The sequence below is a fragment of the Penicillium psychrosexuale genome (genome assembly GCF_028828465.1).
Source record: "Penicillium psychrosexuale strain IBT 29551 chromosome Unknown utg000005l, whole genome shotgun sequence".
Classification (NCBI taxonomy): domain Eukaryota; kingdom Fungi; phylum Ascomycota; class Eurotiomycetes; order Eurotiales; family Aspergillaceae; genus Penicillium; species Penicillium psychrosexuale.
In genome coordinates this window covers 1299558-1326769 of record NW_026643190.1, presented here as the reverse complement: position 1 = coordinate 1326769, position 27212 = coordinate 1299558, and the positions used below count along the sequence as shown (strand labels likewise).

Genomic DNA, 27212 nt, shown 5'->3' with positions numbered 1-27212 from the left:
ACACTGGTGATTACTTGATGCTTTTTTTTTCTCTTCTTTTTCTTCGCGGTTGAGCTCCCCGGACAACCAGTCGACTGGTTTCTTTTCCCCTTGCTGTTCGCTATATTGCAGACACCTTCTCCTTGCTGTGATCCCTTCTTGATTATTGACGATTCAGCCCCCTTTTGCGTTCTTCTTTTCGCTTCTCTGTCTGCACATTTGTTCTGAACGACTCCACGACTTCAACGCACATAAATATCCTCTTCTGTTCTACATTCCTCGACGTTTCAACATTTGCCTCGGATTTGTCTACGGCTTCATATGTTTGTTGAGATTCTATGCATGGCGACAGCCTTTGTTTGCATTTATGCTATACGTCCGTGTATTGGATATATGTTTTTGTTATTGTGCTTTTTACTTCTTCTCTTCGGCATTATATGTATCACAATTTACTTATGCTATACTCAACTTCTTCATTACCCTTTGAAAGTAATTGAAATCAACTCAAAGCTTGCAATTCTCTAAAAACCATCCAATCCTTGGAATATCTATAGACTAATCTCAACCAACCATCGCTATTAAACATAATAAAGACGAAACACTCCTACTGTTCTATAAAAAAAGAGAACACCGAAAAGCCGATCCAGATTGGCTATTCACCCCGCTTCTAATGAGTCCACCTCTCACTGTTAGATCTCAACCAAAACTGCTACAGCCTACAACTTCCGCCCGAGCTTTTGCTCAACGGCAGCCTTCAAATCCGCGCCTGTAGGCATCTTAACCGTACTTCCACGTCTACCACGGGAATCGATCTCAGCCTTGATCTCAGCAACAGCCTCGTCAAAGTCACGCTCGGGATCATTCGGCAGGCCTAGGTCAGGTGGAAGCACGGTGTCTGTGCTTACGGCGTTAGGACGGCTGCGGTGCTTCAGTTGAGAGACAAGGTATTTTCTGAGCGGGGAGAAGGAGGCGAAGGCAACTAGGGAAACGGCGCAGTTAAGGATGCCGTAGAAGTAGAGGCGGGACCAGACGGTGACGGAGTCGTCGAATTTGAGGATGATAAAGGGGATGACGGCGAAGGAAAGGGTCAGCTGTGTTGCCAGCCAGCTGAGGATGTCGTAGTAGGGCTTGTTTGGTGTTGGCTTGGTGCCGTCCGGTGTGAGGAAGAAGGGGCGCACGTAGCGGCGGAAGTCTATTGAATGGTAAGTTATGGGAGAGAGTGGATTATGGAGGTGTCTTGGTGCTTACTCTTTGCCGCGGTCTGGATAAATGAGCCCAGTATAAAGGTCATGTAGTATCCTGGGTGGAAACCGTGCCAGAGGGCGCTAGTGGCGAAGGTAGCCAGGCTAGCGCGGAAGCCCGGTTTCTTGCCCTTCGGCGTAACGCGGAGGTAGACGTAGTTGCGCAGCCAGTGGTTGGTGTTCTTGTTCCAGTTGGCTAGGTAAGCATGGGAATTCTGTGCCGTTTCCATGGCCCACGGATCGACGTTCTGAAGTCGATTCCAGAAGACCTTGCCTGTTTTCGGGTCGAAGCTGTTGTATCCCATGCCAGATAGAATACAGGCACCCTCAGTCAGAGCCCAGACGCCGTAATACTTGGTGCGAGCGGTGAAACCCAGCATGAAGACAGTGAAAACGCGACGCAAGAAGGAATACTGCAAGAACGCGTCTGAAAGCACGAAGTCGGTGGTAAAGTATGAGCTCAGTTGGATGAAGGCGAAGATCCAGGCCAACCCGGCGGCGGCCTTCAGTGCAGCAGGTCTTCCGCTGCGAGGGATCTTACGCTTCTTCCGGGTAGCTGGCACCTTGGATGGGTCAGTGCCTGGCGGAACTTCAAAGAGCGTAGTGTCGATCCAACGGCGATAATCCACGTATTCAAAGGAAGGACCGGCAAAGAGAGAAGGGAAGAACAAGACATAGCCCAGATAGTCTACAATACCCGGGAATTTCGTAATAGCAGAGTACTTCTGCGAATCCGAGAGTTGGTCCTTGGGCAGACGGCCGTCATGAATGTTCCAGCAGAACGAGCTAAGTTTCATGACCATGACCATCTGCGCTCCAGTAATGTCAACGGCCGATTTGTCGTTCGCCCTTTGACGATCGATATGGTTAATCGACATGTGACCCATCAGGAAAAGGAACCCAATCCACGGCATCAGTGATCCATCCACGTAGTAGGCGATTGCATAGGTAGCAGCGGCACTGTATAGTAAGGTGCGTAGACCATCCCATAGGTCGAAGAGTCCGATAATATAGAACAACGAAACGGCGATAATGAAGACATTCTTCTTCCAGGGTTGGCCATCGGGGATACGTTTGAGGAGGGCGGCTAGTGGGTAGGAGAGGAGGAACGAGCCGATCAGCTTGACTGGGGCTGGGAGTCAGCAATTGCTAGCAATTCGGGAGCTTATGGAAATGGAAGATCGTACGCTCATCAGTTGATGCGCCAGTGAGTTTAGCTGGCACCTCAAATACTGCGGGGAGAAGTGTTAGTTAGACCGAGCTTCCCAAGTTTGAATGAGGGTTGACTTACTCTGATCTACATAGGGCAACATTGTTGACCATGTAGAAGATGAAAGAACAGACAAAACAGACAAAAAAGAAAGAAGAAGTCAAAAAGAAGAAGAAGAAGCCAAAAAGAAGGAAAAGAAAACAGCTCGTCATGTGGAAAGTGGAATTCCCCCCAACAAGTTTCCGCCCTCTCCACATTCAGCCCCTCGATCTTCAACAGCTTGAACAGCCTCAATCAAGAGCTAATAGCCACTTTGGAAAACTCATTTCCTGGTGAAATCTCCCCACCATGGACGTCGTCGCGGCTGCCTCGGGGTACATCTCCAAGATGGTCACCGTGGGTGAGTCCGGAACCTCGTCATCCAAGATGAAGATCTTGCTTCTGGATAGTGAGACAGTGGGTGGATTTACCCTGGCAATATACTGATCTGATTGCTAACCTAACCCCTATGGGTATAGGTCCCTATTGTTTCGACCGCAATCACCCAATCCGCCCTTCTCAACCACGAGGTCTACCTCATTGACCGCTTGGACAATGCCGCGCGCGAGAAGATGCGGCATCTACGATGCCTATGCTTCGTACGCCCATCACCCACCTCTATTCAATTTTTGATCGACGAGCTGCGAGAACCTAAATACGGCGAATATTATATCTACCTTAGCAACATCATCCGCAAATCCGCCCTGGAGCGGCTGGCAGAAGCGGACAGTCACGAGGTCGTCCAGTCGGTCCAGGAACAGTTTGCCGACTTCCTTGTTATCAACCCGGACCTTTGCTCTTTGGGTTTAGGTTTCCCATTGCAACGGATATGGAGCCATTCGCCGGATTTATGGAACCCAGATTCATTACAAAGAGCTACCGAGGGGGTCCTGGCCCTGCTCCTCGCGTTGAAGAAGAACCCGCTTATTCGCTATGAGAAGAACAGCCTACTGGCCCGGAAATTGGCTACGGAGGTCCGATACCACATCACGCAGGAGGAGCAGCTATTTAACTTCCGCCGGACCGATACACCTCCTATCCTGCTCGTTCTTGACCGCCGCGATGATCCCATCACCCCGTTGCTGACTCAGTGGACATATCAGGCCATGGTACATGAGATGCTTGGCATCAACAATGGCCGGGTGGATCTGCATGACGTGCCAGATATCCGACCAGAACTGAAAGAGATTGTCTTGGCTCAGGACCAGGACCCCTTCTTCAAGAAGAATATGTATCAGAACTTCGGTGATCTGGGCCAGAACATTAAAGAATATGTGGAGCAGTACCAAACCAAAACTCAAAGCACCGCGAATATCGAGTCCATTGCGGACATGAAGCGTTTTGTGGAGGATTATCCCGAATTCCGCAAGCTGGCAGGTAATGTGAGCAAGCACGTTACCCTGGTGGGTGAACTCAGTCGGCGCGTCGGCGAGGATACCCTCCTCGATGTGAGCGAGTTGGAGCAGAGCCTGGCATGCAATGATAACCACTCCAATGATCTTAGGGTATGTTCAATAGTCAAACTGATTATGCTTTGCTCACGGACTCACCCTTCTCCTTCTCCAGTCACTACAACGAATCATCGGGCAGCCTAATGTGCCCTCAGATAATAAGTTGCGCCTGGTGGCTCTCTATGCCCTTCGCTATGAGAAGCAACCCAACAACGCGCTACCAATTCTCCTTGATCTCCTCGGGACAGCGGGCGAAGTCTCACCAAACCGCGTAAATATTATCCCCAAGCTCCTCACCTATCACCACTCCCTCCAAGCCCCACCAGTCGCAGGCGGGTTCTCCGACCTCTTCGAATCAACCTCCTTCTTCTCCGGCGCAAGCAACCGGTTCAAGGGTCTTAAAGGCGTCGAGAACGTCTACACGCAACACTCCCCCAGACTAGAAGTGACTCTACAAAACCTCATCAAGGGCCGCCTGAAGGAACTGCAATACCCCTTCCTTGAGGGCAGTGGACACACGCGGGACAAGCCGCAAGACATCATCATCTTTATGGTTGGTGGCACCACGTACGAGGAGGCGAAGATGGTAGCGCAAGTCAATGCCAGCTCCCCGGGTGTGCGAGTCGTTCTAGGCGGCACTTCTATTCACAACAGTACAACCTTCTTGGAAGAGGTTGATGATGCAGTGGGCAGCTGGCCAGAACCAGGACCTTCGACAGCTGCGGGACGGCTGCGACGGGAGGTTGGACGATAATTGTGTTTTATTTCTGGTGTATATGGGTAATGGGATAGAATTATATCAAGTAAAGCCTGCAATGACAGTCAATTTCATCGGACTAGAGAAGGAAATAGTTAACGGCAACTTGTTTCGTATTTGTCGCTATACCGCGCCGTAGGGACAGAAACCCCAAATGCGGAGATTCATCTTCCTCTTTCTCCCCTCACCTGAGCCACACCATGGAGCAGACATCCCCAAAAGGAGGTCCCTCCTCTCCAGCATCACGCGAACCAAGACTTCATCTCCCTTCAACAACCGATCCCCCGGGTCCCCAGAACCCCCCCAAACCGCTCGTATGGCTGGTATACAACCCCTCCCTAAGCAAAAACCCCAACAAACACTAACACACCCCCAGATCTTCGGCGCAACCGGCCACATGGGCCGCTCCCTAGTAAAAACCGCTCTCGCCAACAATGACCTAGTAACAGCCGTCGGACGCACCTACGAAAACAGCCCCGCAGCAATGAAAGAGCTAGAATCAGCCAACTGCATCGGACTCCTATGCGACGTACGAGCGCGCGAGACCGTCAAGCGCGTAATCGACCAAACAATAACCCGCTTCGGCCGAATTGACATAATCGCAAACTGCTCCGGCTACGGCGTCATCGGCGCCTGCGAAGACCAAGATGAATTCGACATCCGCAACCAGTTCGAAACAAACTTCACAGGAACCCTGAACATGATCCAGCTCTCGCTGCCGCATTTCCGCCAGCGTCGCGCGGGGAGATACCTCATTTTCAGCTCGACGTCTGGCGCGCTCGGTGTGCCGGGCCTCGGACCATACTGTGCATCCAAATACGCCGTCGAGGGCTTGATGGAGAGTATGCTGTATGAGGTGGATAGTTTTAATATTAAGGGTACGCTCGTTGAGCCTGGTCATATGCGTCGTGATGATATTGGGGATTTGGTTTCGCCGTCTGCGGTCGTGCCTAACCCTTCCGAACATCAGCTTTCGTCGCCCTTGCCGCTCTACGGCCATTTTCTGGTTAAGCCGCCCAGTGAGCCGTATAATACGGTTACGTCGCCGGCGGCACATGCACGACGTATGCTCATGTGGCTGGGCGATAAGCAGCCTGCTAGTGCGGTCAAGGCGGCGCATTTGGTTTGGCAGCTTGGTCATTGCTCTTACCCGCCTCTGAGGCTGATTCTGGGTACGTATGCTGTTGAGAGTATACGGGATCGGTTGAAGTGTATTATTGAGGAGATTGAGGATTGGAAATATCTCAGTTTCCCGATGGGTGAGACTTTGCCGGTTGGAGGGCGTGGGGGATCTTCTTTTCCGGAGGGAGCTGAAGGGGGGAGCGAATTGGGTAATGGATGATTTTGTTCGACTTTGTCAACGTCTTCTATTATACCCAACCCTGATCAAGGAGCCTCTTCAGAGGACAGCCGACCTGCTTTCTCAGGCGTGAGGGTTTCCTATGTCGTGGGAATGTATGACCCGCTACAGAGCTTGTCTGGATTCTATCAGAACAAGAGACTTGCTATATACCTACAGATTTCGAGGATTAAGGGAGCAAATGATATGCGTCTACGTATACTGCATGGATGCTGCACACCACGATAAAGTGCTGCTTTCTTGGTAAACCCAAACCTATAGCTCCAGAATTCCTCTCTGCTTCGGCCAACGTTACTAGCGCGGAGGCAGACAACCAGGCTAATGGGAAAGAAACCCAAAGGCATTCACTCCACTAACCAGACTCTTCGCGAGGAGCCAGTCGGTGATTTCTTGAATTTCTGAGATTTCACCGGCTCGTGCAAATGGACCACCAGGGCGAGTAGGCGGATACTGACGGCTGATGCGAGGAGAGTCACTCTAGCAAATTCATATAGATATCTTATATCCAGTAAACCATCTCGGCCAGCGCAGTATCCCGAGCTAGGACGGCCTCATTTGCGAGTTACGGTCCAAGTAGTTGCAGACTAGCATAATCCTGAACTCAGGTCGTTATGATCGGCTCAGACAGGCTTGTAATTATATCTCTCAAGGCTGGAAGGATCATTCTAGAGTGCGCATTGGGAATTTCCCTCCTGGTCGATGCACGGAGGACTCGAATGTAGTACTCTTGTGGATAATGTGAAAGAAGTAATCTGTTGATGTTAGAGTGGCTCTTATTGAATCATGGCCTGCGAAGGGGAGCTAATACTTTGCCATTTTGGTGGCTTTCAGAACCACTCCATGAGCACGGCGCTCATAACCTCTCGGTTCTAGGAGGCTCATGGGTTGTGTTCATATATAATAGTGATGACATCGTCTAGGAAATCCTCTTCTTATAAAGTCTAAACGTTTGTAGGAATAATGATGGTAAGAGAAATATATGAAGAGGGAAAAGAAGAAGATGCCATTTATAGCCATTTATAGCTACACAAGGCCTGATATCTCAGGCGTTCGGCATAGCCTCCTGTAAAAGAAAGAGAAACAAAGTGAGAAGAGAAAGCTCTATGCAATACCTATCAAAATAATATACAAGTCTATCCAAGATAGAAATAGTAATACAAATCCCACATCTTATACTAAGGTATAGGGAACTCAGAAAACGACATTGACAAGTTTACCCCCCCTTGATGACAATAACCCGCCGTCTCTTCTCCCAGTCATTCTTCTCCCGAAGCCACAACTTCCCCTCAGCAGTCTCTAACACTCGACTGATGATCCAATCCTGTTCTTCCTGCGAAGGAGAATTCTTGCCCTGCGGCGATGCTGTCACCGGAGACTCCATACGCGGAATGGTCACAGCACAGCGGAGCTTGCCGTTTACCTGGACGGCGACCGTTTGGCCGCCGCGAGAGGAGAGGGTTTCGACTTGGTCGGGTGTGAGGAGGGTGCTAGGCCAGGGGGATGAAAGGATGGATGGCACTGGTGTTGAGGAGGTGGTATTTGTGGTTGCGTGTAGGACTTCCCATGATTCAGAGGCTAAGGCTGGGGCAATGGGGGCTAGTAGACGGAGGAGTGATGAGACGGATAGGTATAGGATCAGAGGGGAGGAGGCGGGTGTCGAGGCCAGGGTGTTGGTCAGCTTGATTAGGTCTGAGATGACTGTGTTCAGACTGTAGGGGTTGCTTTCGATGCAAGTGGTGACGGATGCGATGGTATTTTGGGTGGCTAGGACTGCGCCTGCGTCGGAGTCGCTCAGGTCCTGGAGTGATGACGGAAGGGGAGCGGCATGGGTGGTAGATGATTTCAGATCTGCTTCTGAGACGGAGAATGATGCCTCTGTTAGAGTCTGCTGGGTGTCTTGGATGAGTTTCCAGAGTCGACCGAACCAGCGCTCGACGCCGACAACCTTAGCTTCGTCCCATTCTAGAACCTCGCTGACTGGTGCGGAGAACAGGATGTGCGCGCGAGTAGCGTCGGCACCATATTTTGATGTGGTGCTGGTAGGGTCCACACCATTGTACTTGCTCTTGGACATCTTTTCGAAAGAGATATTAGGGGAAGCTTGTGTTCCCTTTATCAAAGGCTTGTCTGGATTGGTCAAGTCAACTTCCGACGGGAGAAGGAAGCGGCCTGTCGAAGGCTCAGTGAAGGTCTTTCCATGGACCATACCCTGGCTGAGAAGCATTTTGAATGGTTCTGCGAGTGCAGCAGAGTTCCTCGCTGGGAGCAGCTCAGACGAGAGGAATTTGTAAATGAACCGAGCGTAGAGAAGATGCAGAATGGCATGCTCGATACCACCGATATACACATCCACTGGCCGCATCACCGCAGGAGAGAACGGGGCTTCCTTATTAGCATAGTCCAAGAACCGCAAGAAGTACCAGGACGAGTCCACGAAGGTGTCCATGGTATCTGTGTCGCGTCGAGCGGGACCATTACAACTGGGGCATTTTGTATGGACCCATTCCTCTGAGGATTCCAGAGGGTTTCCCTTCTTTCCCTTGAGCCACTCTCCCTCGATTTTCGGCAGCTTCACTGGAAGATCCTTGTCGGGCACCGGCACAGGACCACAGTCGCCGCAGTGGATGATAGGGATGGGCGCACCCCAGTATCGCTGGCGACTGATCAACCAATCTCGCAGACGCCAGCTCTCAACGAACCCAGCCTGACCGACTTGCTCCAGGTCATTGACAATCAGTTTTGATGCCTCCTTGGAGTGTAACCCTTGGTACTTTCCGCAGCGCGAATTCAATACACCCTCTTGCGTGAAAGCTTTTGCGTCTGACGTCGGGACGACACTGCTTGCTTCATTGCCACTTGGCTCAGCCTCGATAACAACAGGGATCGAATCGGGGTTCACATTTTCCTTAAAGAACATCATATCCCTGTTATCATGGCCCGGAACGCCCATGACTGCTCCCTCGCCATAGTCGTTAAGGACGTAAGGAGCCACAAAGACAGGAAGCTTCCTCAGCAAGTGGGGTGTTTCTGTATCAATTTTGCACAATGGATGAGACACCTCAATGTCGGGCAGCCGGTATCCTGCTTTGGAGTCCGGTGCAAGCGACAAGGAATCGCTCAGGAATTTGCGAAGTGCCTCGTCTTTCTCGGCAGCCTTCAACACAATAGGGTGGTTTAAAGAAAGTGCTAGATACTCCACACCATACAAAGTGTCTGGTCGGGTAGTGAATACATTCACATCGACTTGGTCACCTCCACCGATCGTCACAGGGAATGTGACCTTGGCACCGTAAGACTTTCCAAGCCAATTGCGTTGCATCGACAGGACACGCTCCGGCCATCCCCCGGCAAGAGAATCGAGGTCTTTCAGAAGTGCTTCTTTGAAATCAGTGATCTTGAAGAACCACTGCTTCAAATTCAACTTCTCAACCTTAGCACCAGACCTCCACGAGAATCCATTGGCATCAACCTGGACGAGAATTAGCCCAAATCAAGTTCTACCCTCTGATCCCGACTCACCTGCTCATTTGCCAAAACGGTCTTATCAACAGGGTCATAATTAACCAACGCTTCTGCTTGATATGCCAAACCCTTCTGATACATCATCAAAAAGATGCGCTGAGTATGCTCATAGAAGTCCGGTGAACACGTAGCCAGTTCCTAAGCCACAAGTATCAGATAGTTATCCAACATCAATACTTCACATAAACATACCCTATCCCAATCAAAATCCGCCGAAATACACCTCAACTGCTCCTTCATCTTTGAGATATTCTCCTGCGTCCACACCGCAGGATCAATACCCCTCTCAATCGCCGCATTCTCCGCCGGCAGCCCAAATGCATCCCACCCCATAGGATGGAGCACGTCATGTCCGCGCATTTTATAAAACCGCGAGATCACATCGGAGATCGTGTAAACGCGCAGGTGGCCCATGTGCAGCGTGCCAGACGGGTATGGGAACATGGACAGGATGTAGGATTTAGGTTTCTGTGTTGTATCGGGTGTTGAGCGCGGCGTGGCGCGCTCGCTTTCCCATTTTGCTTGCCATTTTTTGTCAAGGGCCGGGAGGTCCAGTCGGCGGGTTGCTGTGCTGGCTAATCGGGTTAGGGTGTAGACTGGTGAGAGGGCTCGTAGGGTTGGGCGCGTGTATATGCGGCCAGGCGCGACGGCGCTGGTTAATCGGAGTCGTGAGAGGGATTGCATGGCTAGTTGGTCATTATGTGTCTAAAATATGCTTAGATATTGGAGTAATTTGGGCGATTGGTCATGTCCGCGGTTTGAACGTCTGACTTGTCTGCGCATCTTCAAAACTTCCCCGGAGCCCGGATAGCTTTAGCCCCGATTTGGACTAGCGTATCAGCACTATTCTAGAAGCCCTAGGTATGAAGATGTCGGGTCCTTTGTATTTGCAGGAAATTGATATTTGGGAATGTATTTATGTTCAATGAATATGCATATCCTGCATCGCAGCTCACTATGTATCGTACACTCTACTCTATCCTAAGTCTACATCCTCAAAATATCGCCATTTCTATCAATGCCACCCCGGAAATGATCCGCAATCACTTTCCCTCCGAGAATAGTCTCCTCGACAAGCCCCTCCACATGCTTGGGCTCAATACGACCGTACCAAATCCCCTTACCCGCCAGCGGGTGCGGCTCCGAAGAAGTTCCCACTGTCATCTTCGGTGGTATATAAATGATCACATTGCCTGCGTATTTGTGTCCTCCAACATGACTGATCCGACCAATATTAGCGTGGTTAGGGCCATCCACCGTGGTCTCATCACTGTCTGCGGAGGTGAATCCTCGCGCTTGCAACACGCGCTTGAACTCGCTTTCCAACGCGGGTGCCATGAGACCACAGCGCATGTCGCGACCTCCATGTCCACATATTAACACTGTTGGGGAGTGGTTGATATCGATAACTCCTGGGAAGTTTGATACTAGCTCCGGGGATCGGGTCATTTGTGCTTGTTTGGTTGCGGGGAGAGAGGAGTGCATGTCGTGGAGTCGTTCGGGGAGAAGATATGCGCGCACGAAGGTCGTAAGGTCGGTTGTTTGGTCGGGCGATGAGGTTGGGTTCACGGGTATTGAGGGAATGTATTTGAAGCTGGGGAAGAGGAATGCCGAGGCAGAGGTGGAGGAGGAGCCTGCAGCTGGCGTGATAGATGAATTCGTGACCAAGATATTGTTGAAAGGCTAAAGCGATATGATCCCGTATAAGCAAGAGCTTGCGTATTCATTGGGTTAGTTGAACCACTTACATCAAGATATGGCCCGCCACGACCTAGCAGGCTCTTCAATCCTCTCACAAGGTTACCCCAGCCTTTGTTTTCGCCATCATTCTCAATGCGACTCGTCCAGTCTGGCTGTCCTGTGCAGACGAGAAGCTGCTGCGCGTAGGCAGCCATCGTCCCATTTAAGGCTTGTTCATAATCAATCGGTAAATCCTCCGGCAGAGCGGGCGTGGGCGGACAATTGCAGCTTGGTTCGGGGCATGTCTTGGTAACGGGGAAGGGAGGGGGGATTTCTAGGCGGGCGCGGAGTCTGCTACTGCGCTGAGGGGTAGACAGTAGACGGATTGTCTGGCAGTTTCGATATGTTCGCCCGCTCCAGTCGCGCTTGAGCGATTGCACAAGTATTGGTCGCATTATAATAGATAGAATGTATAACAATTCAAAGAACAAAATGTCAGAAAATAGAAAGAAATAGATTTGAATGTCCGAGCGCCGAGTCCGAGAAATCGGAGATTCGGAGATTATCAATTGCCGCCGCTGATTCGTTGATCTGCGCAGATCATGCTGATTACGTCAGAATACAATCCTAAATCATCCTCATCATCAATGCCAATCGGAATCCCTTCAACAAATCGACCGACAACCTGCAAGAAGTCTCACGTTCGAAGCACCTAATGAGTCCCATAGAATTGGTAAATCTCGACATTAATGCAATCCTTTGCTAACAACAAGGACTGGGATGGATCAACCACTGCATCTAAAGATCCTATGACATAGAGTATTGGGGTTTTGATCTACTGGTAATATATCGGCGCATACGCAGGGTGTGCTAGCTGAAAACCGCTCAGGCAAAAAGCAAGCTTCATCGGGGGGTGATCTCGCTAGAAAATGGAAATCATAAGTCACTGACAAATAGCGGCGAATACCCGGGAGTGCTTACTGTGATATTGAAGTTGCAGATTGATACTTTCTTTTCAAGAACGGATGTGACAATAGCAGCCACGTCGGCACCTGATGAGAATCCTATGATCCCGATGAAAGGACCATGTCTTTCAAGAATATCAGAGACACATTGAATGGACTTTTCAAGCCCTTTGATATGCTCTGTTCTGGATCTCCATCACCTCAGGCCCGCTTGTCGTCGTCTTTGTGCCAGTTTTCTGGATCGGCTCGCAGTTGACCTAAAGGGTAAAAGAATTCAATGTTGCTTATTTGGCGATTATGGTCCTACTGTAGGGTTTTGAGCACGGATCGCTCCATATATTGTCGTATGAATCTAGTTTTGCATTGGAAAAACTGTCCAGATTGGCTGTGCCCTAAATTGCATGGGTTAACTGGCTGCTCGGCTTCTACAGGAAAGATAGAAGGACAGCGCTCTCACCATGCAACATGAGGATTTTACCACATGATGGGGTCTGATCGGATAATATAGTTGAGTTCATAGTGATAGTTCACAGTATTAAAGGGTTCGGCAATATCCTCTCGGGTATTCAGATGTTCTTTAATAGGGACACTTTGAAATCAAAATATATATTTCAAGGCCAAATGCATATAAAATGGGCAACACATAACCTGTTGTGCAATGTAAGTCGACATCAAGTGTATGGCAATGCTTCTTGTTTTAACACTAGGCAATTAATGAAAGGTTCATCGAATTTGTAGTGTTAGATAAAATGCATTTGCAGCAAAACTCGACAGATAACGTCTGCAGAGTTCCCTTTTCAGACAAATTATTAATCATATGAGCCCTATGTTGCACAGGAAATGTAGACTGGATGTCATTTTGTTAAGATCGACACGCGGGTATACAATGTACATCAATCCTTACATCATTTTACATTTGAACACACATCCCTGGAATGCATCTTCGTTTCTACTATTCATTTTCAAAATGGTTCAAGCCGATGGAAGGACTTTTGTCATTTCTTAGCATCCGATACCGCTAGGCAGCTGGTAATGACTGAATGTGCGCCGTATCTACTTGTGCAAGCAAGCCTCCCGGTGTCCCCGCTGCCTGGAATGATCCCGAATCTGAATTTAACAAGATGGAATTCGGTGGCAAGGGTTTGCAGTTTCTGTCTCTTGGATTGTCAGTTATGAAAATGGGTGTATTGTAAGCGTGCCGGCTGAGGGACATGGTATTCCTGCGGTTCAACCTTGGGACTGTCGCGCGCTATGGCTGAAAAAAGCACTGATGCCGTGCGAGATAGTCGGCACATACATGTCTGCGTTCTTCTGGACACGCTTGTCAGATTAATGATAAAGACGCGCTCTCGTGAATAGTGCGGAACGCAGTTATTGTGTGCGTATATAGTGGTTATTTTGTTGAAGGCGAGATTGAGGCGGGGAATATGCGAGCTTGAGCCATTGGTATGATCCACGTGTTGAGGTCCAGGATGAAGTGTACTGGCAATGGGCTTGCGGTTACTTCTTGTGGACGGCGAAATTTTGGACGAGGTCGTTGTGGAGGCGGAGGCAGTTCGTCAATTAGTGGACCTTTTTGTCCAGGTCTGACTGTGGATGTGTTAAATAAGACAGGTGTCAATAGACGGTTATGCATGTACAATGTTCGAGGCTTTAAAGGCTGCAACTGTCCGATTTCGGAAGGAAATCACATCGCGATTCCATATTGCTGGCGATAGCACACGGACACAGGTTGAGGCGCATCCCGGAAGTTCGAGGGTGACGAATCGAACTGAATGGCCCCCGCACTGATCATGCGACACGATATGCGCCGAAGCCCCGGACCATCATCTCACGTATGCGACTTCTAGTGAAACCTCATGGCGACTATTCCGATTAACTGCATGATCAAAATTTGAGTAGGCAATTTTGGGATCGATGCTGGGTTGGAACGGTAGTTAGTATATCGTAGGTCGGCATCACGGTTCTCTGGTCATCATTTCAAAGTTAGGTTTTCGACACCCAACGTAGCAATGCGATCCAATGCCCGACCGGGGAGCAACTCGAAACATATTGTGCTTATCCCAATTAATCTGCAGTCTTGTCAAAGAGACTAAGCGCGCTGCGAAAAGACAGATAAATCGAGTCTTCGATCTAGATAAGGGGAATTAAGAAATCCACCCATCCTGCTCGAGTCCGTCTATGATGCGGTCATGCTTTCCGTGGTCTCCATGATCTGATCCGGAAGCTCATCGGTGGACCTGGTGCGGATCCATGGATATTTCTCCAAAACCTCCTCGCGAGGAGGCAATGTACATTATGGGTAGCTCTGTAGGGGAGTAGCGGGGCCGGAGTTGGAGAAGGTGACATGGAGGCCGAATATCGGCAGAAGTGCGGGAATTGTTCGGCATGGCTCCTGAGGAGGATGCCATCGAGTGCTGGGGAACTTGGAGTGTTTTAGTACCTTGTGGGATAGTATTTACATGAGCCTGCAGGTTGGAGATGCCAATTATTGGGGGGTCGACTGGTGTACGGAGTATATGAGTTGCATATACGGATTTGGTTGGGTTTGACTTTACCCCTCATTATGTCAGCAGATATAGTTACCCCTCAGCGGGGTAACACTTGGATTTTTGATCGGCTGATGGGCTGATGGGGGAGAGATGGGAAGAACCAAATAGTTGGTGATTTGGAATATTACAATGAAGATAGAGAGAGATATTACGAGGCATTTTATCCAGTACAAGTGCGTAGGTTGTATGTGTAACTGTACACTACAAAAGTGCCCCCGCACGTTCATCCATTGAGAGCTTTCCAATGTTAATTATGCAATAGTCCATGGGTGATATAGCATAACATATAAAAGTAAAATATACACATACACATATATAATATGCGATATAATATACAATAATATACAAATGGATATGGCAAGCTACGCAAGTCCGAAGATGATAGGCCATCAATTCAAATGAATGTACTACCCATTCTGTCCTGTCCCTCGTGCGGAGAGTTCTCCAAGTGGATTCGCTCCCAGTTTAGTCCGACTCCCGTTTCTATGCGACTTATTCTGAGGGGACAATGCTTGTCTTTGTGGGATATATAACCTAGCTCCAGTTGCTGTTCGGATGCTTTCTTTCTTCTCACTCTATCCAACTCTCATCTCTTCAACTCTACCTGTAAGTCTATCCTTTACCATCTTCCTATTCCACTATTTCCCCTACAGTCACATCACACTCCCTGGTTTGCAAGATTCCCCACTTCTCCCCTTCAGAGCTTGCAACCTCTCCAACGCTGTTTTTGGACGCTGACCTCATCAACTATTTATAACTATCGATCTATACACGAATGTATATAACGGAGCGCTAACCTTCTTTTTAGTGATATTTTGAACATATCTTATAAATATTTTATAAACCTTCACGATGGTATTTACTCGCTCTCTTACCCGTCAATTAGGACGACCCTTCCTCTCGAGCTCTCTCAAGCCAACTGTTGCCTCCAGTTCATTCGCTCGGGCTTCACCGTTGGCTGGCTATATTTCCGGTGCACGTACGCTAACTGCAACTTCAAACCTCCAGGGCAAAGTTCTTTTGGTTCTTTACGATGTAAGTCATTCTCACTTCATACTTCCTATACTTCAATCGCTGACCCGGTCTTGTTTGTGATATAGGGTGGTGTTCACTCCCAGGAGCAGCCTCAGCTGCTCGGTACTACCGAGAATGAGCTCGGCATCCGCAAGTGGCTCGAGGACCAGGGTCACACCCTAGTGACCACCTCCGACAAGGATGGCGAGAACTCCACTTTCGACAAGGAGCTCGTTGATGCTGAAGTCATCATCACCACTCCGTCCGTTTCTGATGCACAATATTTTAAAAACCTCCACTGATTATATAACAGCTTCCACCCCGGTTACCTCACCGCTGAGCGTCTGGCCAAGGCCAAGAAGCTCAAGCTCGCTGTCACTGCCGGTATTGGTTCCGATCACGTTGACCTGAACGCTGCCAACACCACCAACGGCGGTATCACCGTCGCCGAGGTCACCGGATCTAATGTCGTCTCTGTCGCTGAGCACGTTATCATGACCATCCTGGTCTTAGTCCGCAACTTCGTCCCTGCCCACGAGCAGATCAAGGCCGGCGACTGGAACGTCGCTGCCGTCGCCAAGAACGAGTTCGATCTTGAGAACAAGGTCGTCGGTACCGTCGCCGTCGGCCGTATCGGTGAGCGTGTCCTCCGCCGCCTCAAGGCCTTCGACTGCAAGGAGCTCCTCTACTACGACTACCAGCCCCTCTCCCCCGAGACTGAGAAGGAGATCGGCTGCCGTCGCGTCGACGATCTCGAGGAGATGCTCGCCCAGTGTGACGTTGTCACCATTAACTGCCCCCTGCACGAGAAGACCCGCGGTCTCTTCAACAAGGAGCTCATCTCCAAGATGAAGCCCGGTGCTTGGCTCGTCAACACCGCTCGCGGTGCTATCGTTGTCAAGGAGGATGTCGCTGAGGCCCTCAAGTCTGGTCACCTCCGTGGTTACGGTGGTGATGTCTGGTTCCCCCAGCCCGCCCCCAAGGACCACCCTCTCCGCTACGCCGAGCACCCCTGGGGTGGCGGCAATGCCATGGTTCCCCACATGTCCGGTACCTCCATCGATGCTCAGGTCCGCTACGCCGAAGGTACCAAGAACATTCTCGAAAGCTACTTCTCCGGCCGTGAGGACTACCGCCCTCAGGACTTGATTGTCCACAAGGGTGCCTATGCCACCAAGGCTTACGGTCAGCGCAAGTAGGGAGCCCTGTGTGATTATGAAGTATTCTCCGGGTGAGAGACTTCGTTTCATATTTCTTGTTCTTTATTCGAGATGTTCATAAAAGTCCCAATTGCTCCCGATGGCATGGGCAATACTGAAAATAGGTAGCATCTTTCACGATACCAATGAATACCATTTCCAAGCTTTCCTTCTTTTGCACTTGCCTTTGAGATTTCTTACCCAATATGTAATCGCGAACAGGTTGTTTCCTTTTTTGGGCGACGTTGCTTACTTCGCCTTGCAAAAAGCATGGGACCGAGACATGGGTGTCACTCCTCCATGACCAGTCGCGTGACAACACCCTGGCATAAGAGTGCCCAAGCCCCTTCTATGGAGGATGAGGGAGGCACAGAGAGTCAGCGAGGCCTCCCTTCCCAGGTTCTTATGTTGAGGTGGTTACTGACTCTCTGTTGCCCACAGTCTGACGTTTGGAGTTGCTGGGCCCTCTGGCGCTAACGGCGCCCGCGATTGTTGCGAGCACCGACAGGGACCGCCCGGATCCAACCTCGAGGCGGTTTCGACGATAGTTTGGACACCTAGAGGACCTCACTGCCAGCATATGACTAAGCAGGCGAACATCCCGTTTAGTTAACTAGGTGTGGCTCAGTCTAACGCCACGGAACAACGCTAAATAGAACCTTCGACCCTCACTTCTCCACTTTCTACTCCACGCCTTTAATTTTTCCCAGCATACGGAGTTTCTATCTCCAATCTTCCTTATATGCCTGCCAGAACCCCTCAATCCTTTTCCTGTTTTAGCCTCGCTGCTCGCCGTTGGGTACCCGTGGCCTCACGGCCCATCCAGAGTCCCGGGGTGCAAAGCTCAGCCCAAGGAAACACTCCTAGATCTCATTTCAACATAGTCTCTTGGAACATTGACTACTCTAGTAGCTACCCCACACGACGCTGCCTTGCTCTCATCAACCACATTTTCAAAAATGGAGTTCCTGACATTCTCTGCCTACAAGAGGTCAGGTCCGAAGTTCGTGCCAGTCTCTTAGGCAACCGCGAAATACGCCAAGCTTTCCTCACAACAGACGCCGCGACGGACCTAGAGTACAAGCGTTTCATAACCATGACCCTGCTGTCTAAAAAACGCTTCGCGTATAGCCAAGACTCGAAGGAGATGGATGGATCAGACGATGAGGGGAAGTTCATTGTCGGGCCGGTTTTTCGCGAGCATCTCCCGAGTGCAACCGGTAGGGATGGACTTTGCGTGGACCTCATCCCTCCTTACGCACCGGACACCTTCCTCCGAATAATAAACGCACACCTTGAGTCGTGCGATAGCTTCTCCTACCGCGCTGAGCAGCTCAAGCAATTATCTAGCGTCCTTCGTGAACCTGGCTGCAGTGGTGGCCTCATTGTGGGAGATTTCAATTCGGTCACTGATGACGATCACCAGCTCATCGAGGAGAATAAGCTGCAGGATGCATGGCTGACGTTGCATGGGGACACGAATCCAGACGCACCTACGTGGAGTGTGGGGGGAGGAAAGACCCTAGGTATGAGCCTAGGAGGCTGGATAAGGTTGCTATGGTAGGATTGGAAGCGGAGATGATGGAGCTTATGCATCCTCTCTGCATCGACGCCACCAAGCCGTCTGACCAGATTGAGTGGAGTGACCATAGTGGACTGAGGTTTAAGTTTTGCTTCAATGGATATTGAGCCAGTCGAGGCCCTGATTCTTGACACACTGCTGCAGATAACGAGAAAGAAAAAGTTGAAAGATTAGTTCTTATCAAAAAGCTCACCAAAAAAGAACCCGATAATGCACCTCACCATCACTCAGAAGCTGAAAGTGAACCAGCACAGAGTCCTGGTTATGCATTCGAGTCACAGCATCCTTTCACTCATGAATAGAAAGCAGACGCACCGTGCTCTCAGAGTCCTTGATCTGCTCCGGTGTACGTTGCTAGTCTCTATGAGAGGCTACCATGATGCCTGAGGATAGATGCCTTGAGAAATATGGTCTCAATAATTCCTCGCATGACTCAGATTAATCAGCGGCAATCCTGAAGGGATTTTCGCTCGAAAGGAAATAACTACAACATTGTATGTTATAATATGCAGAGCATGGTGATCGGTGGAGCTATGTCGATCTCACCGGATTAATTGAGTCCCTTCGGTGGAGTCTAGAACGTGTACGGAGTAGAGCCGATGTCTTTTTTTAGACATTCTTGATGGCCAAGTATGATTGGTAGCAGTAGGGTCTAAATATGTATATGCTATCTATCCATAACTACATACAATTACAAAAAAAAAGACAAAATAACTCTATTCACAAACTCGCCACGCTTGAAACACCAAACCTATGAGCCCAGATCATACAGGCTTGCAAAACATCCATAGACAAAAGCTCCAACCCCAAGAATGCAGATATGTATATGTGAACGTGATCTTCAACGTTTCAAAGCCTCCCTGCCCGTACATTCCTATGCCCCTCACTCCCCTCACTCCCCTCCTCATCACTATCATCCATAAACCCCTCCTCTAAATCCCGACTTAAACGACTCTCCGTCTCAGCCCCGGTATCACGTCTCTGTTGCTCCAGCGCACCCCGCCTCATAGAATCCCTATCCATCCCAACCAAGATCTCCCCTTCCTCGTCGTCAATACTGATCGTATCGTGGTCGGCTACATGCGCGCCCCACCGCCACCGAGAGGGAAGGAAGAAGTGCATCACTTTATCGGCTATGCGGTCGCGCAGGGATAGTGTATGGGCGGATATAGTATGTAGTGGGAGATATTGCGAGTAGCGCTGGTGGTAGCGGCGGAAGAAGGGGATTATGACGCATGAGGCTAGGATGTAGATTGATAATGCAATTGCGGCTGGGATGAGGATTGTCTGTATGTGGGTTGGTTTGTCAGCTTTGTGTTCTTTTAGGTCTTGGTCGTAGTGTTCACTCTTGGTCACGGAGTAACGGTGATGTGTGGCTTGCGCGTCGGAATAGGGGGTTTTGTACACACCTTGGCAAAGACACTGGTTGATCCCATGCTGGATGCTGGGAATTGGGCTTCAAAGCGCACCTCAGAGTGGATGATAGAGTGGTGAGGTTTGAGGGTTCCAAAGTTTGCGCGAGAGATTGCGGAGCGAGGTCCGGGGGCACACGCGGCAAGATCGGCAGATCGACAAACGACCGGCCATTCGGGATATCTGAGATGTCACTTTTGTTGATATTCTTTGATATATCACATCATTACCTTATTCAAAGTAGTATATGCTTCGTAGAACTAGACTACCTGTATGTAACTGATAATAGTACATAAAGGCTAACTAATAATAGTAGTATATAAAGACACCCTAACGACAACATATAGATAACTAGTTAGTTATGAACATCTATGCCGATGAGTTTACCTATCTAGTAGGTAGTCTGAGCCTCATATAACATGTTCTCTCTTAGCTCATTCACTGTTCATTCCCAGATCTCCTTTACAAGCCTATCATTCTTTCTAGTATACGTACGCATTTGCTAGCGGGCACCAACGGGCTCGTAGTGTTCATAGCTTTTAATATGGTTAAAAATAGCCACTCCAGCTGGTTAGCGCTATCATCTATACTACCAGACTAACATATAAAGATCGTAGGCTCACATGGGTCCTACACCACCGGACTTAAAAGCCATTCAAGTTACCTCCACTCTCTCTTTTACTCCGAACAAAGAAGGAGTGTAAAAGAACCGGCTATGTCTGAGGTAGGTGCCAAATGAAGATGTATACCAGGAATAGATATAGTAAATAGTGAGGGACTTGTTCTAGTTAGCTGACAGGATGAACTATGGACATACCCGAAGTAGTTTAGTGGCAGAGTATGTACCTATCTTCTGCGAGACTACACACTTACTAATCTTCATATGATGCTGACATATGGCTGGTATTCTGGCTTAGTATCCACGCTCAACCAACAATGAGTTATTTTCTCTTTGAAGCTCCGTTCATTCCGGTCCAGTGGACGTTGACCTTGGAAGGGTCCAAGTATAAGCTTACGTGATCTTGACAATCACGTGCACGGTCGGGGAGTTTCTCCGGGAAGCCCCCTAATATCAATGGAACGATTAGAAGAACGCTCGGGCTTCGATCCTGGCGTCAAACTGGACTTGACATTTGCAAAAAGCTTGCATGTTCATCTCCTTCTCTCCTATTTTGCTTTCTTTGTGGGGTAAGTGCCGTGAAGGAAGCCCCTTACCCCTCAGTCTCTCGCGCCTCCGTTGTCGCAATCCGGGTATACTAACTAGCACTAGCCAGGGAGGGACAAAACAGAGAGCCACTTTCGCCCACTTTGAATGTAATCATCTTCTCCCATATCCCTTGCGATCGACAGCGCCTTATCGCGAAATAGGGCATCCCTATTTAATACCGTTCCTGAGAGTGTTGGAGGGGCCCTTATGCTGCGCCCTGCCTCATCTTAGTGACGCCCGCCAAAATGCCCACCAGTTCACAAGCCGACAAACCTAAGCAGACATCGAGTGGAAAGTCGTTCTTCGGACGAAAGTTGTACAAAGAGAAACCGACCGAGGAACGATATGATAGTTATGGAGCTCCCTACGATGGCCTGGCACCTCCGGGAAGCGCGGGCTCACGCTCGTCCCGCCATTCGAAGCGGTCTTCGATTCAATCTGTCGACATGACCCAGGATTTCGACCCAAGCAATATCGCACACACCTCAGGCGTCATCACCTCCATCCCCTTTGAAAGCCTCCCCACCGATACCAGGACCCCGATTCCAATCGATAACATGTCTCGCCCTAGCTCATCGCGCCACGAGCCTTCCCCCAACCATCTGGGCAAAGCTGGAAATGACTATCATCAATATCCCGCCGTGACCTCTACCTCTGCGCCAAATGGGTACGTCCCATATCCTGGACCTCGTGCTCACCCGCACATCTCGAATAACACCAGCAACCCCGGCAGCAACCCCGGCGAGCGAGGTGCCAGACAACAACAGCAGCAGCAGCAGCAGCAGCAACAACAACAATATCAGCAGCAGCAGCAGCAGCAGCAACAGCAACAATGGGGACGGCCAGGCAGCTCATCAGCGAACAATGGGCCTAACCATAACTCCTATTCTATTGATTCGTCCTCTAACTCCCGCACCTCCCTCGACCAAGCCAGCATCTATTCCTCCGTTTCTTCTAACACGCGCGGTTCAAGCTACTTCTCCTCGGACAATTCCTCTCGCACTCTCACAACCTCGCATTCTAGTGACCGTCCCGCCTTGTTTCCCAGTTCCAGCTCGGGCCGCTTGTCAAATGCGGGATCCTCCCACCAGATATCTGTACCGGCCGCTATCCCCCGGCCACAAGATAACTACCTGACTCGACCGAGAGATGACCGCATTGTGGATCAGCTCTTTCTAGAGCTGATGCAGAAGCGAGGATGGCAAAATCTTCCTGAACAGGCTAAACGACAGATGTTGTCGTACCCTGCTTCAAAGAAATGGACATTGGTGCATCAGGATCGCTTGACGGAGTTGCAAGGAGAGCAAAAAAGACGGCAAAATGCGCGACAAACTCACGGCCATGACGGCATGTCTGGTTTGCTTGAACGTGCTGATGAAGAAGGGAGCCCGGAATGGTATGTGAAGAAGGTGATGGATGATACCATTACGTCCAAGCAGCTTGCTAGTTTGAGTGTCAGCTTGCGGACACAGCCAATCAGGTATGCAATACCCCCTTTTCTCCATATCGTGCGTATCACTAATAACTAAACAGCTGGGTGAAAGCCTTTGTTGAAGCCCAAGGCCAAATCGCTTTGACCAATGTCCTCTTGAAGATCAACAGAAGAAAAGTCTCTGGTCCTGTCCCGGCTCCCCCTACAGGCGATAAAGATCTAGACCGAGAATACGATATTGCTAAATGTTTGAAAGGTCTGATGAACAACAAGTATGGCGCAGACGATGCCCTAGAGCATCAAAATGTGCTAGTTGCACTCGTCAGCTCGTTATCATCGCCGCGTCTCAATACTCGGAAACTAGTCAGCGAAGTCCTCACTTTCTTGTGCCACTGGGGTGATGGACAAGGCCACCTAAAAGTTCTACAATCAATGGACAAGGTCAAACATGATCACAATGAGACCGGTCGCTTCGATGCTTGGATGCGTATTGTCGAGGTCACCATCGACGGCCGTGGAAAGATGGGAAGTTTGGTCGGTGCCAGCGAAGAGTACCGCAGCGGAGGAATTGGCATGGAGAACCTCCTCATGGAGTATGCAGTCTCAACCATGATCCTTATCAATATGCTGGTGGACGGAGCAGAAACGGACCTGCAGCTCCGTTGCCATATCCGCGCCCAATTCACATCATGTGGAATCAAGCGTCTGTTGACGAAGATGGAGGGATTCCAGTACGAGGTTATCGACAAGCAAATCGAACGTTTCCGCGATAATGAGGCCATCGACTACGAGGACCTTCTCCAGCGGGAGGGCAGCAGCATGAAGGATAGCATCGAAGGCGAAGTTAAGGATATGAGCGATCCTATGCAAATCGTCGATGCAATCACGTCCAAGATCAACGGCAGCCGATCCCATGACTACTTCCTCTCGGCTATGCAGCATATGCTTCTCATCCGGGAGAACTCCGGTGAGGAAGGGCTCCGTATGTTCCAGCTCGTAGACGCCATGCTGAGCTATGTGGCCATGGACCGGAGGCTGCCCGACCTTGATCTTCGGCAGGGCCTGACTTTCACCGTGCAGAGTCTGCTAGATCGGCTGCACACGGATGCTGAGGCAAGGCGCGTTTATGACGAGTCTCTTGAGGCTCGGCAAATCGCCGAGGCTGCCATTGCTGAGCGCGATGAGATGCGAGCGCAGATCGAGCTCGGTGCAGAAGGCTTGGTTTTGAAATTGCAAAAGCAAATCGATGAACAGGCTGGTATTATCGAGCTGCAACAAAGGCAAAATGAATCGTTCAAGGCCGAGGTTGCAGAAATACAAAGGTTGCGTGCTCAGGAATTGCAACGCAATGAGCTAGAAACCCGAGAACTATACCTCATGCTCCGAGATGCCCAGGATATCGCCGCTTCTAATGCCCGAAAGACCAACAACCATGATATGGCAGAGGCGGCAGATCCATCCCAGATGCCCGGTATCATGGACCGCGAACGACTCATGGAACGTCTGGAACGCCAGCTTGAGCGGACAAAGACCCAGTTTAAGCTGGAGGGCAAGGTCTGGGGCCAGCATGGACCATCAGATCGACTCCGCGAGCTGCGCGAGAAGATGGAAGGTGAAGTAGATGACAGTGAGTACTTTGCTGAGTCTACCCGCCGACACCTCGACCCTGGAGCTTTGGGATCTGTTTACCGCAAGCGCAGCCATATCCCTACGATGGACTCGACTCTGGAAGACGAGGAGGACATCCCACTAGATAGCAATGGCGAACCGATGTATGAGAGGCCTCGTCTGGTGGAAATGCATCGTCCTCGTTTGAACGCTGCCCAGACTACCGGCTTCCTAGGCGAGCTTGCTTCCAAGGTTCCCAGGTTTGAGGCTGAAGATCCCGATGTTGTTGAAGGGGAACAGGTACCCAAGCTAGAAGATAATGAAGCTGCTACAAAGGCTATGCCGCCTCCTCCTCCTCCAGGGGGCAATATTGTTCCCCCGCCTCCGCCGCCGCCGGGAGTTATAGCTCTTACCCCACCCCCGCCGCCAGGAGGCAAGATTCTTCCCCCTCCACCTCCACCAGGGGGCTTCGCTCTCCCACCTCCACCTCCGCCAGGGGGCTTTACTCTTCCACCGCCGCCTCCCCCGGGTGGAAAAATTGGTCTACCTCCTCCCCCACCGCCTGGCGGAATGGCTCTCCCGCCGCCCCCTCCGCCAGGTGGTGCCAAGGGTGTTCCTGGATTGCCGCCTCCACCTCCGCCCCCGGGCGGAAGAGTTGGCTTGCCTCCGCCGCCGCCCCCCGGTGGTGGTGGTTTCGCTCTTCCACCACCTCCCCCTGTTCCTGGAGCCAATGGCCTGATGATTCCCCCGCCTCCACCCCCCAGCGCCGCCTTAGGTACAGGCTGGAGACCCGCATACGTGGTTGGAGATGTTTCGCCGTCTACAATTCACATGCCATTCATTCGACCTAAGAAGAAGCTCAAGGCTCTTCATTGGGACAAGGTCGACACTCCTCAAGTTACTGTTTGGGCTACTCACGCACCGACAGCTGAGGCGAAGGAAGAAAAATATACCGAGCTTGCCAAGAAGGGTGTACTGGACGAGGTTGAGCGATTGTTCATGGCCAAAGAAACGAAGATATTTGGAGCCAGCACTGGTGCGAAGCAGCGCACGGCCAAGAAACAGATTATCTCGAACGATCTATCCAAGAACTTCCAGATTGCTCTGTCCAAGTTCTCTCAATACCCGGCCGAGGAGGTCACTCGCATGATCATCCACTGTGACAAGGAGATTCTGGATAACAGTGTCGTCATGGACTTCTTGCAAAGAGACGAAATGTGCAGTATACCAGAGAACGTAGCCAAGCTTATGGCACCATATAGTATGGATTGGACGGGCCCTGGTGCCGCTACTTCCGATCGCGAACAGGATCCCTCCGAGATCACTCGCGAGGATCAGATCTATCTCTACACTGCATTTGAGCTCAATCACTACTGGAAAGCAAGAAACAGAGCACTCGCACTGACCCGCACCTTCGAGCCAGAGTACGAGCACATATCCACAAGGCTAAAGGAGGTTGCACGAGTCAGTGAGTCCTTGCGGGATTCTGTGTCATTGATGAACGTGCTCGGTCTGATTCTCGACATTGGAAACTTCATGAACGATGCCAACAAGCAGGCCCAGGGTTTCAAGCTGAGCTCCCTCGCCCGGCTGGGTATGGTGAAAGACGACAAGAATGAGACTACCTTTGCCGATCTGGTCGAGCGTATCGTGCGCAACCAGTACCCAGAGTGGGAGGGCTTCCTCGATGAGATCAGCGGTGTCATTGGTCTGCAGAAGATCAATGTCGATCAGCTCCGCACCGACGCCATCAAGTACATTAGCAACATTAAGAACGTACAGGCCAGCTTGGACGCTGGTAACCTGAGTGACCCTAAGAGGTTCCACCCACAGGATCGCGTCAGCCAAGTCGTTCAGCGGTCCATGAAGGACGCCAGACGAAAGGCTGAGCAGCTGCAGCTCTACCTTGATGAGATGGCGAAGGCTTATGACGATATCATGGTCTTCTATGGTGAAGACAACGCAGATGAGAATGCTAGACGAGATTTCTTTGCTAAGTTGAGCTCGTTCTTGATCGAGTGGAAGAAATCCAGGGAGAAGAACACAGCTCTAGAAGAATCCAGAAGGCGCACAGAGGCATCCCTCGCTCGCAAGCGAATCAATGTCAACCTCGCCAACAGCACTCCCACCGCAGAGACAGTGCAGTCGCCTGCTTCAAGTGGTGCCATGGACTCATTACTTGAGAAGTTGCGTGCTGCAGCACCTCAAGCCAAGGATCAACGAGACCGCCGCCGTCGTGCTCGTCTAAAGGAGCGGCATAACGTCCGCGTAACTTCGGGGACCAAGCCACCACCTGATTCGGGTGAGGCGGAAGAAGGCGAAGACGGAGTTGAAAAGACAACCAATGGCGATAATAATGACGAGACCGGTCTTCTGAGCCCTCCGAGTACCGCGCCGGAAGATGGCAAGCAGGAAGCTCAAGTATCTGAAGGCGAAGACGTTGCCGATCGTGCGGCCAGCATGCTTCTCGGTCTGAGAAGTAATTCCGATGCAGGCGGCGGCGAGCGCCAGCGACGGAGAAGAGAGAGCGCAGATGAAGAGCGTCGTAACCGCCGCATGAGACGCCGAAACCCCACAGGCGGGAGCAAAGATAGCGCGGATGGCTCTAGTGGCCTTGCTACAGTTCAAGAGCCTGCTTCTCCTTCGCAGACAGACTCGATGGCCACAGACGATCAACAACCCCCCGGCTCACCTCACGAGTCTCAACCTCCCCCTTCAATTGTCGTCTCGGAGCAAGGCGAGTCATCACAGGATCCCTCGGTTGCCGGTTCCTCTCCTCAAAAACCAACTGATTTGTCGGATTAAGTCAATCACCGACAGCCGATTTAATTTAATGTTTTATCAATTCTCATTGATGATGCATTGGATTCAAACCCAAATGTTCTCCATTGCCATCAATACCACTACTTACTACTTACTACAACCGCCCTCGATTGTATAATACCCATTCCCTACCTACACTTCTACTCTTTGAGCTGCCCTCCTTGATTTGACGAGCCGA

At 50.5% G+C, this 27212-nt stretch overlaps 11 protein-coding genes across 11 annotated transcripts; 6 read left to right on the top strand and 5 right to left on the bottom strand.

Moving 5' to 3' along the window:
- Positions 1–695: 695 nt before the first annotated feature.
- N7518_009407 (lysophospholipid acyltransferase) lies at positions 696–2533 on the bottom strand (the record flags this gene model as incomplete). Its single annotated transcript, XM_057190333.1, has 4 exons — positions 696–1171; positions 1228–2346; positions 2408–2452; positions 2512–2533. 4 exons carry the CDS (start codon positions 2531–2533, stop codon positions 696–698), a joined length of 1662 nt encoding a protein of 553 aa, XP_057037989.1.
- A 245-nt stretch (positions 2534–2778) lies between these two features.
- On the top strand, positions 2779–4674 carry N7518_009406 (Sec1 family protein; the record flags this gene model as incomplete). Its single annotated transcript, XM_057190332.1, has 3 exons — positions 2779–2886; positions 2949–3974; positions 4036–4674. 3 exons carry the CDS (start codon positions 2779–2781, stop codon positions 4672–4674), a joined length of 1773 nt encoding a protein of 590 aa, XP_057037988.1.
- A 203-nt stretch (positions 4675–4877) lies between these two features.
- On the top strand, positions 4878–6019 carry N7518_009405 (SDR family oxidoreductase; the record flags this gene model as incomplete). The annotated part of the gene is made up of 2 exons (XM_057190331.1): positions 4878–5000; positions 5054–6019. 2 exons carry the CDS (start codon positions 4878–4880, stop codon positions 6017–6019), a joined length of 1089 nt encoding a protein of 362 aa, XP_057037987.1.
- Positions 6020–7250: 1231 nt separating this feature from the next.
- On the bottom strand, positions 7251–10243 carry N7518_009404 (leucine--tRNA ligase NAM2; the record flags this gene model as incomplete). The annotated part of the gene is made up of 3 exons (XM_057190330.1): positions 7251–9506; positions 9557–9697; positions 9752–10243. 3 exons carry the CDS (start codon positions 10241–10243, stop codon positions 7251–7253), a joined length of 2889 nt encoding a protein of 962 aa, XP_057037986.1.
- Positions 10244–10546: 303 nt separating this feature from the next.
- N7518_009403 (sucrase/ferredoxin-like domain-containing protein) lies at positions 10547–11694 on the bottom strand (the record flags this gene model as incomplete). Its single annotated transcript, XM_057190329.1, has 2 exons — positions 10547–11242; positions 11308–11694. The coding sequence occupies 2 exons, from the start codon at positions 11692–11694 to the stop codon at positions 10547–10549; spliced, it is 1083 nt and encodes a 360-aa protein (XP_057037985.1).
- Positions 11695–12074: 380 nt separating this feature from the next.
- N7518_009402 (uncharacterized protein) lies at positions 12075–12722 on the bottom strand (the record flags this gene model as incomplete). The annotated part of the gene is given in 5 exon segments (XM_057190328.1): positions 12075–12161; positions 12221–12389; positions 12405–12461; positions 12512–12596; positions 12662–12722. The coding sequence occupies 5 exon segments, from the start codon at positions 12720–12722 to the stop codon at positions 12075–12077; spliced, it is 459 nt and encodes a 152-aa protein (XP_057037984.1).
- Positions 12723–15608: 2886 nt separating this feature from the next.
- Positions 15609–16969, top strand: fdh (formate dehydrogenase (NAD+) FDH1; the record flags this gene model as incomplete). Its single annotated transcript, XM_057190327.1, has 3 exons — positions 15609–15791; positions 15857–16032; positions 16084–16969. 3 exons carry the CDS (start codon positions 15609–15611, stop codon positions 16967–16969), a joined length of 1245 nt encoding a protein of 414 aa, XP_057037983.1.
- A 300-nt stretch (positions 16970–17269) lies between these two features.
- Positions 17270–17582, top strand: N7518_009400 (uncharacterized protein; the record flags this gene model as incomplete). Its single annotated transcript, XM_057190326.1, has 2 exons — positions 17270–17382; positions 17411–17582. The coding sequence occupies 2 exons, from the start codon at positions 17270–17272 to the stop codon at positions 17580–17582; spliced, it is 285 nt and encodes a 94-aa protein (XP_057037982.1).
- Positions 17583–17711: 129 nt separating this feature from the next.
- N7518_009399 (uncharacterized protein) lies at positions 17712–18533 on the top strand (the record flags this gene model as incomplete). The annotated part of the gene is made up of 1 exon (XM_057190325.1): positions 17712–18533. The coding sequence occupies one exon, from the start codon at positions 17712–17714 to the stop codon at positions 18531–18533; it is 822 nt and encodes a 273-aa protein (XP_057037981.1).
- Positions 18534–19400: 867 nt separating this feature from the next.
- N7518_009398 (uncharacterized protein) lies at positions 19401–19987 on the bottom strand (the record flags this gene model as incomplete). The annotated part of the gene is made up of 2 exons (XM_057190324.1): positions 19401–19838; positions 19961–19987. The coding sequence occupies 2 exons, from the start codon at positions 19985–19987 to the stop codon at positions 19401–19403; spliced, it is 465 nt and encodes a 154-aa protein (XP_057037980.1).
- Positions 19988–21416: 1429 nt separating this feature from the next.
- On the top strand, positions 21417–27016 carry N7518_009397 (formin sepA; the record flags this gene model as incomplete). The annotated part of the gene is made up of 2 exons (XM_057190323.1): positions 21417–22651; positions 22705–27016. The coding sequence occupies 2 exons, from the start codon at positions 21417–21419 to the stop codon at positions 27014–27016; spliced, it is 5547 nt and encodes a 1848-aa protein (XP_057037979.1).
- Between the last annotated feature and the right edge of the window lie 196 nt (positions 27017–27212).